General features: G+C 39.7%; 1 protein-coding gene across 7 annotated transcripts in view; it reads right to left on the bottom strand.

Moving 5' to 3' along the window:
* Positions 1-5413: 5413 nt before the first annotated feature.
* GPR146 (G protein-coupled receptor 146) overlaps positions 5414-16051 on the bottom strand; it is a 49859-nt gene continuing 39221 nt past the window's right edge. For 2 of the 7 annotated variants that reach the window (XM_053992046.1, XM_053992047.1), the window contains one exon: positions 9093-11042. In XM_053992046.1, coding sequence (XP_053848021.1) covers positions 9994-10998 — 1005 coding nt within the window. In that variant the 5' untranslated portion in view covers positions 10999-11042 and the 3' untranslated portion in view covers positions 9093-9993. The other 5 variants (XR_008439622.1, XR_008439624.1, XR_008439623.1 and 2 more) reach the window with 5 other exon arrangements.

The raw sequence follows: 16051 nt of genomic DNA, 5'->3' as shown, positions 1-16051 counted from the left end.
TGTGAGTTAATGAGCAGTCGGTGAGCAAGGAGTAACTCCGGTGCAGATAGATAAACCCTGACACAGCAGTGCTGAGGCCACATTTCCTGTTACTCAGTAACCTCGGCTCTGACAATGCATGGGCTGGGTGAGCAGAGCTCCGAGGGAACTTCGCCACTAATGACAAAATTGTATAAATAGAACCAGGAAAGTAAAAAGAGAGAAGCTATTTCTTACACCACCCATCTTGAAAAAGTAATCAAAGAGAAAGCTCCCATCTTTAAAATGCATTCACCTTTACAGACATTAGTTCATGCTTTGTCTGAAACCTGTATTAAACTTCATTATTCAGTGGTATTTAGGGAGCAAGAACGTGTTTCCTACTTGGAACCAGGTGCATGTAGCACAACACAATTTCAGAACTGTATACAGCTTGAGAGACTCACACGTCAGAAAGCATCACATTTTACAGGTGGAGAAACTTGGCTACTGAGAAATTTATTCTTCCAAGATGATGGAATAAATTGAAAGCCAGAGGAGAAATAGGGGTTAGAAAATAAAAGTTTCCTGATGATATTCTTTATTCTGTTTAGACTTTGCTGATTCCCATCTCGATAGCTGCAATTCTGTCTCATCTACAGAAACAAAAGAATCTTTGAGGTATGTTAAGAGCTCCCAGTGGAGTTTCAGCAGCAGCTTGCTGTGCTGTTACTGTCACAGTTAATGTGTTAGTAAAAGAAAAGCAAAATATTGCTGTTTTGTGACCAGCTGCATCTTTCCTTAGAAAAAAAACCAGTAAACCAGTTTGTTTAATTTGCTTAAATGGTCACAGGGTACAAGTCATATGAGAATAGTGGCAAGCAGACTAGTCACTTGTATAGCTCAGACTAGCTCAGTTGTATAAAGGTTTCATAAAGCTCCAGAAAATGGTTAAGTGATTGTGTTTGAGATGATGTCATAATTATTTTTATTAGTGATTTCTGGATTCATTATTTTTTTGGTGAAATTTCTTAGCATGTATTACTTTACTTGCTGTCAGTGGAAAAGGTTGATGTGTGATAATGATATTCTGGATAGGATGGAGGCAAGAAAGGTGAAATTACAGAAGTGAAATAGTTGTGAGATGCTGTGGCAATATTTAGGGATTGCCTGATAGCATGTACAGCCACTAACCACCTATAGTGTGCTGTGGTGGGCAAAACTCAGGTCTATTTTTGAACAGAACTTCTGTTCATATGGCAAAATAAGTATCTCCAGTACTGAGTGACAGATGTTGCTATAAAGAAAGCAGATGTGAATGCCTTTTTTTTTTTTTTTACCAACACCAATAATTTCTCTTAATTGACCCATACTGCTGATGTGTTTAGCAGAGCACACATCCCTTACAGTAGGCATTATTTGAAATAAAGGCTCTTTCTCTCATATCTCTGTGTGCCAGATGAGAGAAACTTCTCCATCTTGTCTAACAAATACAGTTCAGTGCTTCTGGCTTGTGGGATGCTGCAGCCCTGGAGATTTCAGTCTTTTTATTCTCTGGCTTCAGGCAGATCCATCCTGGGAAGTATTGTGGAGATGGTTGATCCTGTCTTGCTCATCTTCCTTCTGACCAATCCTGATCAGCTGTTCAGCAAAGAGCTGCAACGCTCAGCTGAGCATTAGAGCTCGTGTTTGCTGGGTGCTGCATCAAACAGCCACAGAGTGATTGCAGATCCTGGGGACCAGAGGCTGCAGCAGCCTGCAGTTAGTCCAAGGACTGGACTGGATTCTCTGGGGCAGTGATTATTGTTTGGGAGCTAATCCTGCATGAGGAGCCCAAAGTTTATTGTCAGACCGCACTGTTGCCTTCTTCTCTTGGTTAACGTATCTTTTCTTGCCTTTTGGATGTAACGTTATTAAGAAAACCATCCCTTTGTAGAATGATAGGATTGTTTTGGAATATTAAATGACTGTTACTGCCTATACCCCAGTGTATTCTGATGAAAAGCAGTTGCTTTGTTACTGGCATTTTGAATCGTGCAATACACTGCAGTTTTGTTTGAAGATGTTTTTCATCAACTGCCATGTATTTCCACTGTAATTTTTGCTCTATTGTTGTTGTGTAAGAAAAAAAATATCTTGAGTGTGGGATATAAGACACTGTGTTAGTCAAAGATTGCTTTGACTCTATTCATCTTAGCATAAATATTGGAAGCTTTTCTTTGTGGCATTTTAAGACATTAAAATCACTTATATTAATGCAATGCCTCAAAATTCCTGGGGGGAAAAAACCTCTAACAGAGGAATATCTGTTCTAAGGCTTTTGCTACATTGATGCACACTTACCAGTCACACTATAAAACTGTTCTTGTGAAAGGCCTTGCTGTTAATTTTATATATGTTTAGTCTTACTTGACTGCAAGCAAATTTGTGTCCTTGATTAAAACATTGTAGAACATTAGGCCTTTGACATTAAAAAGACACCCCTCCTCCAAAAATCCCAAACCCACCAAACCCCAAAATATGAGGCAAGTTCTACAGAGAACCAAGAATTGCTAGTTAGAAGAAAGTTAAAGGAATTTTGTTTATGGGTTCATTTTAGAACAAAAAGACCTCACATGGCTTTATTGTATTATATTCCCTGCATGTTTGGTTTAGGAAGGGATTTTTTAAATGTGGGTTTTAAAATGGAATTCAGATGCTTATGCTTATTTATAAGGTACATGGAGTTATGTGAATTTGTAAAATTTGGTGGGTTTTACTCTCTCTGCTTGGATGAGGTTAAAAAGCTCAGGCTGGTGCTGTTTATCCATAAGCACTGGTTATTAATGATTATCTGCATCTCAGAGGCTGGTTGTAAATCAACATTTCTGCCTTTTTTCCTAGAACAGCCATGCTCAGTGCTGTGTGATTGCTGCCTTCACATCTCAGGGTTCCTTGCCTGTGGTTCACTATTAGTGGTTTTATTACTGGCTTATTTGAGCACTGTTTGTAATGTAAGTTGTTTTATAAACAGTATTTTTTTATTATTGCTATACAGTAATGTTTCTATCAATCACAAAATAAATTCCTCAATACAGGTAAATCATTTTGTAACTCAGCTACAAGAGCTCAAAAATTGCCTGTATTTCACAATAATATTCTACTAAAGAGTGGAAAAAAACTTTTCCTAATAGTAAGTTTCAATAAGAGAGATGGTCTCTGCTTAGCACTGCAGGTGCTAAAATGGTTATTTAATTGCACATAGGCTGGACCTGAAAAATATCAGACTTCTCTCTAAATTAAGTAAGAAGTCTATTTCATTGTGAACTAGTGAAACCAAACTTAATTAGAAAGAATTACAATACTCTGGAGCTGAATGGGAATGGCACTTCCTTTGGTCTTTGAGCATCTTGTCAACCACAATGACTAACAACAGATGTTTCATGAAACAGTACAAGGAACATGTGCTCTTTAATAAATACTACTTCTTTGAGAATAGTCAGACCTAGTAGCCTGGTTAAATATCCTTCCGTTAGGTTCAAAACCAAAATTAACCATAGTTGAGATTTGTTTCTTGCAAAAGAATTCTCTCTTACCTGCCTTTCCCTCACAGCAGCAGTTGGTTGTCCAAGTTGAGGTTAATTTTGTTTCCTCTAAATACTTGTAGCAGTGCCCTCACTGCCTGCAGGCAGGACCAGCTGTACAAATCTGTGTTTAACCAGAAACTGCGACTGATTTTTCTTCTCTCTTAAGATTAATTTAAATCTAACTAATTTTACTGATCTTACTGCTTTTGGGAACTACTGCAAGAACATTCTGCCAGTGACCACCAGATGGAGTTTCTAAAACAGCTTTGATAAACCAATACCAGAATTCATTTCAAAATGACATTTTAAAGGTTTTGGAGATAAGAAACAGTACAGAAATTCTACTGATTTCAAGATAAATTTTACCTTAGATTTGCAAATTTGGGGGGACTAAAATTAGGCTTTTCAATTCAGTTTGTAATCAGTAATTGTTCTGGGTTTGCATGGCAAGGTTTGGATGGCAGAGCCAGGGAGGGGCTACAGGGGTGGCCTCTGGGAGAAGCTGCCAGAAACTTCTCCATGTCCAACAGATCCAATTCCAGCAGACCCCAAGGTGGACCTGCCACTGGCCAAGCCTGTCAGTACCAGTGGCAGCACCTCTGGGATAATGAATTTAAGAAAAGGGGGAAAATTGTGCAAGTACTTTTTAAACTGGATAAAATGGATTCACTTCTGGTTATAAATCATGCTTTAAAGAACTGTTGATAGAGAGGGTTTTTATATGTTTTTATACTTAATTCATAAATACTCTGATGAGAATCCTGTGTTTTAAAATCTTTTACTGCCATGATTTGTAATAATACAGAAAACCTGTCTGCTGCAGACTGTGAATATTTTTGACAATTCTTGCGGATGTAATTAAAAGTGCCCATTCCTTTGAAGGAAGGAATATAAGGAAATCACATGGAATTTCAAGGTAAGGGAAGGACTTGGTGGGAAGAAAGTGGGATGACAAAGGAGATAATAGATCTCTGCTCTCCTGATGGAAAAAGAATGTAGTCAGCATATGTCAAAGTGTTTTGATATATAACGGAAAACTTAAGGAATTTAACAGAGGAAACATTTCACACTTCAGATTTGTTGCCATGGCAGTCTGCACAGCTGGGTTTGTACCATTTGATTGCTTTCACTTGGAAAACGTATTGCAGAAGATACTCAAGAAATACACAAGTTTTTGCTTATTAAGAGACTACAGAAATTAATTTAGGAGCAGATGTTTGGGATTCATCAGTGCGTTGAGCACTTCACAGCTGCAGAAACTTAGGCAAGAATCAATTCCTCTCTGAGTCCTCAGCAAACGGTGGAACTGAGAGTGGCACTTGGGCGGGTTCTGCTTTTCTTGGGTTTTACCAGTCCTGTGCTGCTGCAGTGAAGCTCACGAGGTCTCCAGCCTAGACACTGGGCTGCTTTCATTTTTATTAAGCAGTGATGCACATACCCACAGCTCAAAAACCATTTGATTGAATCTTAGTTTTAAACAAGCTAAAAAAAAATTGTGTAGATGTAATTAAACTTCCTTCTGAGGTTTGTGGTAGCAGTGTCATATTTTCTTCATGATCTTGGGGCATATTCTTCTATTATATAGTAGTTGAGTGAGTATTTTCTGTGAGTGCTCCAAAATGTGGTTGACTTCTGTGACATCTCTGTATTGACAGATAATGGCAGATTCAGGTGCCATGTCAGCCTGGTTTGTACTGGTGTAAACATCTTGACTTTGCTGTACCTGATCAACCCTTTTTATTTGCATTTATGTAGTTGTTCACTCTTCAAAAACCTGTGAGCTTGTGAACTTGCTGCTTATTAACTAACTCTGTTCTCACTGAAGATCCTTCAGTCTGTGTTGTGTGTGAGGAGTTTTACTAATCCAGCTGAGAAACAGCCTTTTTTGTTGGTTGTATCCAAAAGCTCTGTGGAATGAAGGATCAGAAAATCACTGCTCTGTACTTGTTCAGAGATGCTGGCTCTCCTGTTTAAGAAAAGACCCTTTAAAGCACTGTGTGGAAGTAAGGGCATCCTGTCAGATACTAGGCTTTGATTAAATGGTGGACTATTGCAACTTCCACTCTGACAGTTGCCATTTTCATTTATTTCTGACTAAGACTTAAAGCATACAAGTGCCTTGGACTGAAGTTTTTTTAAAAGAGTTTACCAATAATAATTTTAAATAGAGTTTGCTGTTACTACTGTCTTCCTGTGCTTCACAGAACACTAAAAGGGAACAAGTGAATAATTTTGAAAGCACAGCCAAGAAAATATCTTCATATATGTAGGGTAAACAAACTGATCAATGGGGAGTAATCTTTTGGCTTTGTGCAGTGGTTACTGCAATGAATGTGTTACAAGGTACCTTAGATTCTTAAAAGCTGTGTTTTCTTTGGAATGCCAGAGGTGTGGGTTATTTTATTATGTTGTTCTGAGAACCAAGAGAATTTCTGCAGGAAGCTGATTGTGGCAGCACAAAGGAAAGGAAGTTGTCAGGATGTGGCCAATGTTTGCATTGATCTCCAGGTGCACTGTTACTCTGCCTCATTAATTGCAGGATTCTTTATTCTGAAAAAAGTCAGGCAGGGTATGTGCCTTTTAGCTTTCATTCCCAGCCAACTTCATGCTGATGAAAAATGAGATTTTAATAATGTCAAATTAAGGCCTGGAAATTTGACATCAGAGTCGTGCAATTTGTTATGTTTTCATTCAGTGAAGCCACATAGGTTTAACTTTGTCTACCAACATGTTTTTATCAAGAAAGCAAATAAAAAATCACACATTTTATTGATCATGTACACTTGAACACTTTTTATTGAGAATGTATTATGAGTCAATACTTCCTTTATGAAACTTTCCAGAAAGTCCATTTCTGTAGTATTTTGACATGCTATTGGAGTCCACATCTCTTCATTGTAATAGAACCAGGAATTTTCTAGTGGCTGATCACCTTCTTTCATTAACTGAAATTAAATCTTCAGAGACCAACAAGATTTGATTCTGAGATGTAAAGTTTTGAAACTGGGACCTCTACTAAGTTGGTCAACAAGGACCTGTCTTGAGCTAGCTGTGTTAATAACTCAGAAGCAGAGCATGACATTTTTTGTTAGTTCATTGATTTGACTTAATTAGCAGTTCAGCAAGAGGGCTGTAAGCCATAAATCAATTCAAATATTAAGTTTAATTTTGTGAGAAAATAACACTGTTAATAATGGCACTTAACTAGTGCTTACTTTCTAGTACACATTATATACATACAGAAGCATACAGTACACTTTCCTGTTCAGAGGTTTACATTTAAATGATACACTTTTAGAAATAATTTAATAAACTCTTTGCAGATTCTTTTTACATCAGTAGGCTGATTTTTATCTTGCATATATACAGTATTTTTATTCATATCTATTTAAATGTGTAATAGATAAGCCCCTATTTACAGTCACCAGAAACCTTCAGTTATTTGAAATGGAAAGGCCCCATTCTTGAGAACTTTGTGTTTTAAGAGTTTGTCCATAAAAGTTCTTCCTAATTTATGATACCTTGTATTTCCTTAAGTATTTTACTGCAGTTGCTCCTCTACTGCTCTTTCTATAAATACTGCAAAGCTCTCTCTTTTTGGGATGCTGCTTTTTAAGAGATACCAGGCGAGGGTGCTGCAATTAAGTTCAGAATTCCCTTAGGAGAACAGCAGCCAGGCAGATCCACGGCACAGTTTCTTTGAGACAACTAATAAATCAAATTACCTTTTCTAAGAGGTTGAGTGGATAGCAGTCTTGTTCATTAAATTATCCAAGTTGTTGTATCTATGATTGCCATCACATTTAGTGTTTATCAAGGATACTGACAAACATCCGTAGCTCTGTTGCAGTAAAAAAGATTAGGAAAAAAACAGATTGGATACCCCATGGGTAAGTTCCATAAAAACCTGTCTTTCTACATCTCTTTAATAGCAGCTTCCATTTGACTACATAAATTTGTAATGTTGAATCACTGAGTAAGATTTGGATCATCATAAAGGAGTCAGTGTGATGAAGTAAACATGAGTATTGAATGGTACCAGGTGTGCAAGACAAGCAGGGATGGGAGAGAAATTAAAGTTAAATAAATTGTGCAGAGAAGTGAAAAATGATAAAGAGAAATGATACAAGGGCCATGATCTGAAACTGAGAAACATGGAGAGAAAGGAACAGAAATAAAGGCAACAGTTCTTTTAGAGACAGAAAATAAGATGTCTTGAGAGAAGGAGGAAATAGAAGTAAGGATGCAACACAGAAGTTGAAATTGCACTTAAAGTTGCCTGCTCAGCCACACTGTTCTGGCAGCGTCCCAGTTCTGAAAGCCTCTATTCACACCAGATAAGCCAGTTCCTCCCTGCTGGAACTCCTCCTGCATAATGGCACGGAATTTCTTTAACAGATTTTACGTGAGAGATTTCGTGTGGTGCATTAAGAAACCTAATGTTCCTCAGGTGGGAAGGAGTCTGTTTGCTTGACATCTGTAAGGAAAGATTTTGTTCTTAAACACTTCTGTGTGGAAGTGAGCTTGAGTGCTCAAGATGTGTAGAAATTCATGGAAAATCTCTCAAGGTGGGCAAAACCAAGAAAGCAGCCACTATCACATATGTCAGCACAGGGACACTGAATGAGTGAGCTGCACACAGTGATAAGGAACAGCTTCAGTTCTTAACATGGTTTTCGTCAACAGGCTAAAACTGAAAACACCACAGAAATAGATTATTTACTCTGTAGGCTTTAAGGGTTAAAAATATTCAGTAAAATATGAAAAGCTCTTTAAAAAGTAAAGATTAATGGAAAGTCTTCCACCAGGACGTTGCTAACTTAGAGATGCTTGTATATAAAGAAGATAAGTGAAGATGACTATGGGAAGAAATTCCTTGATGGGAAAAGATCTGAAAGGTCTGTCCCTCACCTGCTTTTCACATGTAACTTCAGTATGTGTCTCTGCTGACAGACTAGGGCCAGTTATCAGACAAGATTGTGCTCTAAGCAATGGGAAAGGTTCAGTTCTGATCTTGCTCCATGTTTTTTTCTACACCAGAAGCTTGAAAAGTCACATTTTTTAAATGATGTCATGTGGAATTTGAGTTGTGCTGTAACAGATTAAGCAATAAAATGATGCTGTAGCATGTATTAAGTGACAAAAATGTCTCGTGGCCGCACACCAGTGGGAGAGTATCAGCTTCACTTGCACCCCCCTTCTGTCCCCTCCTATCATTAATGCAACAGCAGCACAAGAACAGGTATTTTTTGGGTCAGTGCTTTGTAGCTTGTTTTTATAATTGTTTATGTGCTTCCTGCAGCATGTCTGTGTTTCTCACGTATTTCATATAATCAGTAAAATCTGGCGATCTCGATTGGATTTCTTCCAATCTACTGTGAAACTAAACTTTACTGTGTATCCAGGAATCTCAGTGGAAAGCTTTTTTGAGAGGTCAGCAAAGAGCTGATGCTGACTGGGATTCCTATATTGAAGAATTTTATATGGCTTCCAAACCTCCAGTGATGTCCTAGATCAACGAGAGTTTAATTTATTTGTTGCAAACATATCCCTTGAAAATACAAAATGTTAATCATAAACATATTTATTTTTTAAGATAATTACTCTTGTTACATGAACATATGTGGACCGTAACACTTAGCCAGACAATCTTTACTAGTTAAATTCTGATTTAACTTTGTAAACCACTGTGTCCTTCATTTTAGTATGTGGAACAAACATCTCTTGAGTTCCGTCAGAATTAGTTAATAAATATTTCTGAATTCCTGAAATGTTTTAGGATACAAACAAAGCACTGGAAAATTAAAACATATTTTTGTTATTTGTTGTAGCTAAAAGAAAAATCAGTTTACCACAAACATTAAAACAGGTTAGTTTGTGTGAGAAAATAATTTCTGAAAAAGGTAAATTAGGCTTCTTTTAGAGGGGAATCAGTGATGGAGAAAGAAATTAAATAATTTAATTTATAATTAACATTTACTATTTGGACATGTATAATTGGGTAATATGATCTTCAGTAAAGATCAACTATATAATCTTCATTGAAAAAATGCTATTTACTTCATCAAGGATAGCACTATCACTTCTTTGTACAGAAAACAAGGTAATACCTTTTCCTATACAAGATACAAGGTGCTGTGTCTTCAGTCAAGACTTCAATTAACTGCTTAGTGATTTCTTCAGACAGGAAGATCAGAGCCATGAAACCAGAGTTCATCCTTTGTCAGCAGTTCAGTGCACTGAAGGTATCAGATGTCACAGGTAATGCAGCACGCAGGCCAGAGCCTCACACCACTTCAGCCAACAACTACTGGAAAATTAAAACTGTTGCATTCAGCTGCAATGGAAGGCCCTTCCAGCCTCTTGGCTGGGACTCTCCAATGTCTCTGAGTGCCAGCACAGCAGTGTCACAGTCCCAGCACTGAGCACCCAGTGCTGCAGTCACAGAGCACCAGGGGTTGTGTCACACCTATGTCATGACCTGCTGTACCACTGTGCGCTCGTGAGAACACCGCTGGTTCCCACAGTGTATCTTTTTAAGCAAACGCCGTAATTTGTTGGGAAAGTTTTTGTTAATGTATCTGTAGAGCAGAGGCATGACAAAGCTGCTGGAGAAAGCCAGGAATTTTGACAAAATCGTGGCAAAGTGTAATATCTGAATGGAATTTACATCTGGAATTCTTCCTCGTAGGTTAATAAACGTGCTTACCAAGAGAATAACGTAATAGGGTGTCCACAGGGTGAACTGTGTGCAGACTGTGGCAATCAGAAGCCTGTGCACTGATGGATCCAAGCGCCCAGTGTCCTGATCCAGTGGCGTGGCCTCCTTGCGTATCCGCAGGATCAGCGTCAGCGCGTAGAGAACAGCGATGGCGGGAACGACGTACCCGATAAACACCATGATGGCATCTGCTGCTTCCTGGTTCTGCATCTTGGAACACTCGATTATTTTGGTGGACACGTGGTTGCAGACGTAGAACAGGAGAGATGAAAAGCTTGTGAGCATGGCCCCACCCCAGATGAAGCCGCAGACGTGTTTGGTGTTGTACACACTGGACATGTAAGTCCTGGGCAGGGCACGTTCGATGTAGTAGTCCAGACTGAGCAGTGTGGTAGAGTACATGGTAACTAACGATGAGACGTTGAATAAAATAAGGAAGGTGATATAAACTTCATTGTTGGAATTCCAGATGGCCCATTTTGTATTGGCAAGACCCAGCAGGTACATTGGTGCCAGAGTGTTGATGATGAGGCCGGCAATGGCAATGTTGACAAAGTAAACATCTGGCATAGTCATAGTAGCTTTGTTGTAGAGGTTAACTAGGACCAGCAGGCCATTGTAGCAAAGGCCAATTGGGAAACATACAATGAGGTAGAGAAGGGAAAAGATGGAAAGCACAAGGTCGAAGTCATGGCAGAGATGCTGGTCCTCACTGTTCTCGGTACTGTTGATTAAGGCTTCACAGCTCCACATAGTGATTTTAGCTTTTGTGTCTTCTTTGCTGGTTACCAGCTTTTCTGTAGAGAGAGAAATAGTGAAAGCATTGTTAAAACATTACGTCAGAAATGAAATGGAAAGTACTGTGAAGAAAACACTTTGAATTTAAGATTATATGCATCACATAACCGATGTTGTTAGTCTAGAAGAAAGTAAACTTATTAAAATTTCATTAGACTTGATACATGTTCTGCAGTTTTGATTTAAATGAAACTAATGGCAGATTAGTTGATACAGGACACTCAACAGAAGTAAACTGTAAACCATCATTAAGCACTGATGTATATATGAATACTAATGCAGTTTTTGGAAAATTGTCAAACAGTACCTTGTATATAGCTAAAAATGCATAAGGGCAACTATTGAAGAGTGGAAGGATATAAACTGAATATGATGGAAAACAGAGATCTCCTAACATCTTAAATAAGCTTTACCTTAAAAAAAAAGTTTCTTAGGAGGCACATCCAAGGCACTATGGTGGATATGTACCGGATCACTGATAAATTTGACAAAGACTAGAGGATACTGGGAGATGAGGTGTAAGGGGGGTGTTGGTTTAGTTGTGGTTTTTTGGTGTTTTTTTTTTTTTTTTTTTAATAGGTCAGTTTGTATTCAGACTTCCAACCTTATAACCATTTAGTTTCAAAAAAAAACAATGGACCTCTGTAGTCCAGGGAACCTAATATCAGGGCAGCCTGACTTTCCAAAAAGGCAAGAATCAGCTATCATTTCCTCTCAAAATAGCTCGAATTCTTTAAAAAGTATGCTACTATCAGCAGTTGTGGCCCAGCCATCTTCGCTTTATCGTCAGTAGAGATAGCATTTTAACTGAAACCAAGTGAACTTCAAAGCAGTCATGCAAAGCCACTATCCAAAATGCAGGAACGAGAAATAATCTCTGAAGTACAACTCAAAACAGGCACAGCCTTAAAATCATGGCTGTTATTCATGGCAGCCCATTTCAGGGGCAGTGTAGAGCTGGGGCAGCGGGTGATTTCCCATGTCACGTACTCTGCCTGTCACACACTCCCGTGGTTTTGTGTGCTCCTCTGTCAGCACCTATAGCAAAGTATAAGTACAAGTACCTGGATTCTTTCCAGAGGGGAGAGCAAGATTTAATCAATCCACAATAAACATTGTGCAATGAAAATGAATGCTACTAGACAACATGCTGTACTCCATGAACCAGATGGCTAAATTATACTGTGTGGGGTCTGTGAGCATACAGGTACGTGACTGCATCTCCCTGGTGCTAATCCTTTGACTCTTCAGCCACAGTACAGAATTTGTCCCAAAACGGTGTGAACTTCCATGTTTTATTTCCCACTGTAGTTGTTTTATGTGCATTTTTCTTCTAAATAACATAAGGCTAAAACTCAGGCTAAAAATACAGTAATTTTAGCTGGGCAAGCAAGTTTTTATTCCACTTTCCCATGTTGGATTTCCTCAGAGAAGTGCCTTCTGTGGCAGCATCAGAAGTTCTATTGTTTTCAAAGGTGGTTTTCACCTTTGTGGGAAAACTTGACTTTTTTTTTTTTTGATTTATTTTCTCACATCAATTCTTCAGCTAGACTGTTGTGTTGAGTGGACCATATCATATCTTTATATTGTCTCTCTATCTTCATTCTATTTTTGAGCACTGAGAACAACCCCATTTATTTTCAGGAAGCATCTGCTGGTTTAGGTTTTTCAGAAAGAAAAAGAAAAGCTGTTTTTTTCGCAGTTGAAGGGAACCAAAACTACATCTCATTGAACTGTTATGACTCGATTCAAGCCAAGCAGCAGACTGGAACTAGATATTGCAAATATATGCATTCTGGTGAGTGCAAAGGTGACTAAGCACAGGCATGGGTACAATCACGTAATTCCATTATGTAGGTTTATCCTTAAGCATGTAGCTTTGATTACTCCAGACTGAATTACATCAGCCACTGAATAACTTGCCTGTATATTGTCTCAGAAGATCAACAGTCTTTGCTACCAGGCTTTGTATTTTACAGAGCAGGGGGATGTCTGGTTTCACAAGTGGTTTTAGTCATTACCCTTATTCTTTCTTTATGCCCTCCTCTAAGCGTGGTTAAACACGACAATTCTGTTTTAATGATAGAAATGGCAGGCGATTCATTCTGTTAAATACTAATTTTAGGAAAGTGACAATATTTACCTCTGAAACGAGCAAAAACAAACGCCAAAATTAAAACACTTTCTCGGAAAACCTTCTTGATGACTTTCAAGTTCCCAGGTGAGGTATTTCTGCGGCTGAAGGCGAAATCCCCCGTGCTGAAGGCTCGCTTAGCAGCGAACCTGCACTGAACCTGCTGGCTGTGCAGGCCCCGCTCAGCACTTCTGCCCGGCCGTGCCTTCTGTCGCTGCCGGGGCGGCTCTGCCGTGCCCGGGTCACTCCTCGCAGTGCCCGCGCAGCAGCGCGGCTCGCTGGCTCCCCGCTCACCCACCTCTGCAGCCCCAGGTCGCCTCCGCTGCGTAAGTGCAGGCTGCAGCAGCCTCTTGTTTACGGTGCCCCGGATCCTCCGCTCTCAGCCCGGGATCGCGCCGGACGCGCAGCCCCCGCGGGGCAGCGGCACCGCGCGTCCCGCCCGCCGCGCTCCGCAGCCGCTCACCTTCAATCGCCGTGTGCCGCTGCCCCGAGCCGCCCTCCCGAGGCACCGAGCCGGCCTCCCGAGGCACCGAGCCGCCCTCCCGAGGCACCGAGCCGGCCTCCAGGCCCCGGCGCGGCTCTGCCGGGGATCATGGTGCCGGCCCGGCACGGCGCTGGGAGCCGCTGCCTGCGCTGCACTTGTTTTGCCTCTCTAAGTTACTCACAAGTTTCTGCTTGGCTTGGCAGGCGCCTGGCCCCTCCCTTCCCCTGTTTACAGCCAGTTTCAAGAAGTGAGAGGTTGTGCTCGGAGCTGTTGGATCCAGCTCGCTTTGTATATAGCTATATAGTGCCTGGGTTTTGGATTTACTGCTTAAAATCCACGGGCGTGCAGGTTTGTTACGGTTTTGTCATCGGTGCTGGGGTTCTGCAGAGCCCGTGCCATTCCCTGCAAGTGTAGTCAACAGCTTTCACTCAAGAGCATGGATTTTATTTCTAACTCGGGATGAGAATATGTAGCTTTGAGGTTTCATTTTCATAGGCCATATATCCTGAATAATCAGTATTTAAAAATTCCCGTACTACAAAGTGCACAGGTGCTTGTGGTGCTGGCAAACATAAACCAGCTTGTAAAACAAGGTAGGAAGGAAAGTTTCTAAGTGTTTACTTTGAATTTGGAGATTGTTTTGGTGTTGTGAAAAGGTGTTACAACATAACACTCATTTTGTAATGGAGTTATGAGTTCCATTCTGCTTCCTTTTAGAAAAAGTTGATTAATCTCAAGGATATTTGCATATTACTTACAGTTAAAGGATGTGAATGTTTGTGTTTTCCACAACTTTAAAATGGATCACTTCTTGAAAGAGCTTTTGAACTGCAGATTGATCATTTATCCCATAATGAATTTTTTCCTGTGGTTGGTCTGTTGTTTATATGGAAACTCCTCAGACTAATGAAAAGAGACTACCTTTGAAGTATGTTTCCAACTGATATCACCAACCAAAACAGCTGCCTTTTTCAAAATAATTTGTCTTATATTTAGAAATTCTGAAGCTTTATTCCATAGCAAATAAACACCAATGTAGCATCCCTTATTGGAAAAATAAGCAGCTGTTAGTGAAATAAATACTGGAAAAACACTAAACCCGCGATCAGCACAGTTGTTTAGAGCATGATGCCCAGCGCTGTGGGGTTGATCTCCACATGGGCCATTTGCTGAACACTTGGACTAGATCCTTGTGGGTCCCTTCCAGCTCTGAGTATTCTGTGATATCTAAAAATGGTCATCCTGTTTGTCTTGAGTTTCTCTGTCTGACCACAGTTTGTATTTAAAGGTTCATTACGAATATTGTAAAACCGCTGCAGCTCCCAAAAGCAGAAAATTCCCCCGTTCCTGTTTGATTGATAGTCCACAGACAGAATTGTGTATGTGCTGTGGATAACTCCATGTTACAAACTGTGGCATCACATTTTTGTGCTTCAGAACTTTAGAAGGACTTTGATCATCCTAAGTTCACCAAGGAAACAACAAAATAGGGAAGGTATTCATGTAGAAGCACTTTTAGAGTGCTCATACTTGGCCAAAAGCCAATTTCCTTACACTCCATTAAAGCTGAAGGTGGTTTTATTTAGATAACAATGTCCATTAAGTACTTAAGAAAAAACTTCTTGCAATGCAGCACAAAAAGTTGAGAGCACTTGGTGGCAAATATTATTTTAGAAAAGATCCATAAAACAAACTTAAAATAATGAGGAAAAAAAATGAAGTTCTGCTCAGTTGTATTACAGAGGCCATAGCTGCAGTCAGGCTTTTTCAGACATTTTCATTTATAATGCAGCACTAAGTTGCAGAGCAGGTTGGGTAAGAGTTTGAAGCATGACCATTCCATGGTCGGATTATTTTATTTGACTTAAAAAACCTACCCTTCATCCAGCTGCAGCACTGTCTCTTTTCTCTGCAGATTTTTCTCTTTATACAACACATGGTTTGTCTACTTGCTCTATTATCGTGTATCTGTGACGTAGCTCTTACCTGGCTTATCTGACTTCTGAGTGTGTTTTCACAAGCTGTGGTATCATTATAAACTAACAGCTAGTAAAGTACGTAGCTAATAAAGCTGTTGCCAACAAGGTAAGTCTCTAAACATGCCAAACACATGTACCTTTGTCACGTCCTCTTGAGTTCCCACAGGATCTCAATCCTACAGACTGAAACCCGGTGCTGCCTAGGGGAAGGCTGGGTCCTACACAGAGCTTTGCTGGGCAGCACAGATTTGCTTCAGATCTAGACTGAGCAAACTAAAAATCATGGCCAGAAGTGCTGTATGAATGTATGAACCATGACTTTGTAGATTGTCAGCCCCTCATCAGGGTTTGAAAGATGCTTTTTGAAAGGGACATGCTGAATATTACTTATGGATTAATTCTTAAAACTTT

The sequence above is a fragment of the Vidua macroura genome, chromosome 16, assembly GCF_024509145.1.
Source record: "Vidua macroura isolate BioBank_ID:100142 chromosome 16, ASM2450914v1, whole genome shotgun sequence".
Classification (NCBI taxonomy): domain Eukaryota; kingdom Metazoa; phylum Chordata; class Aves; order Passeriformes; family Viduidae; genus Vidua; species Vidua macroura.
The sequence above is the reverse complement of the archived record's forward strand: the minus strand, read 5'-3'. Positions and strand labels throughout refer to the sequence as shown.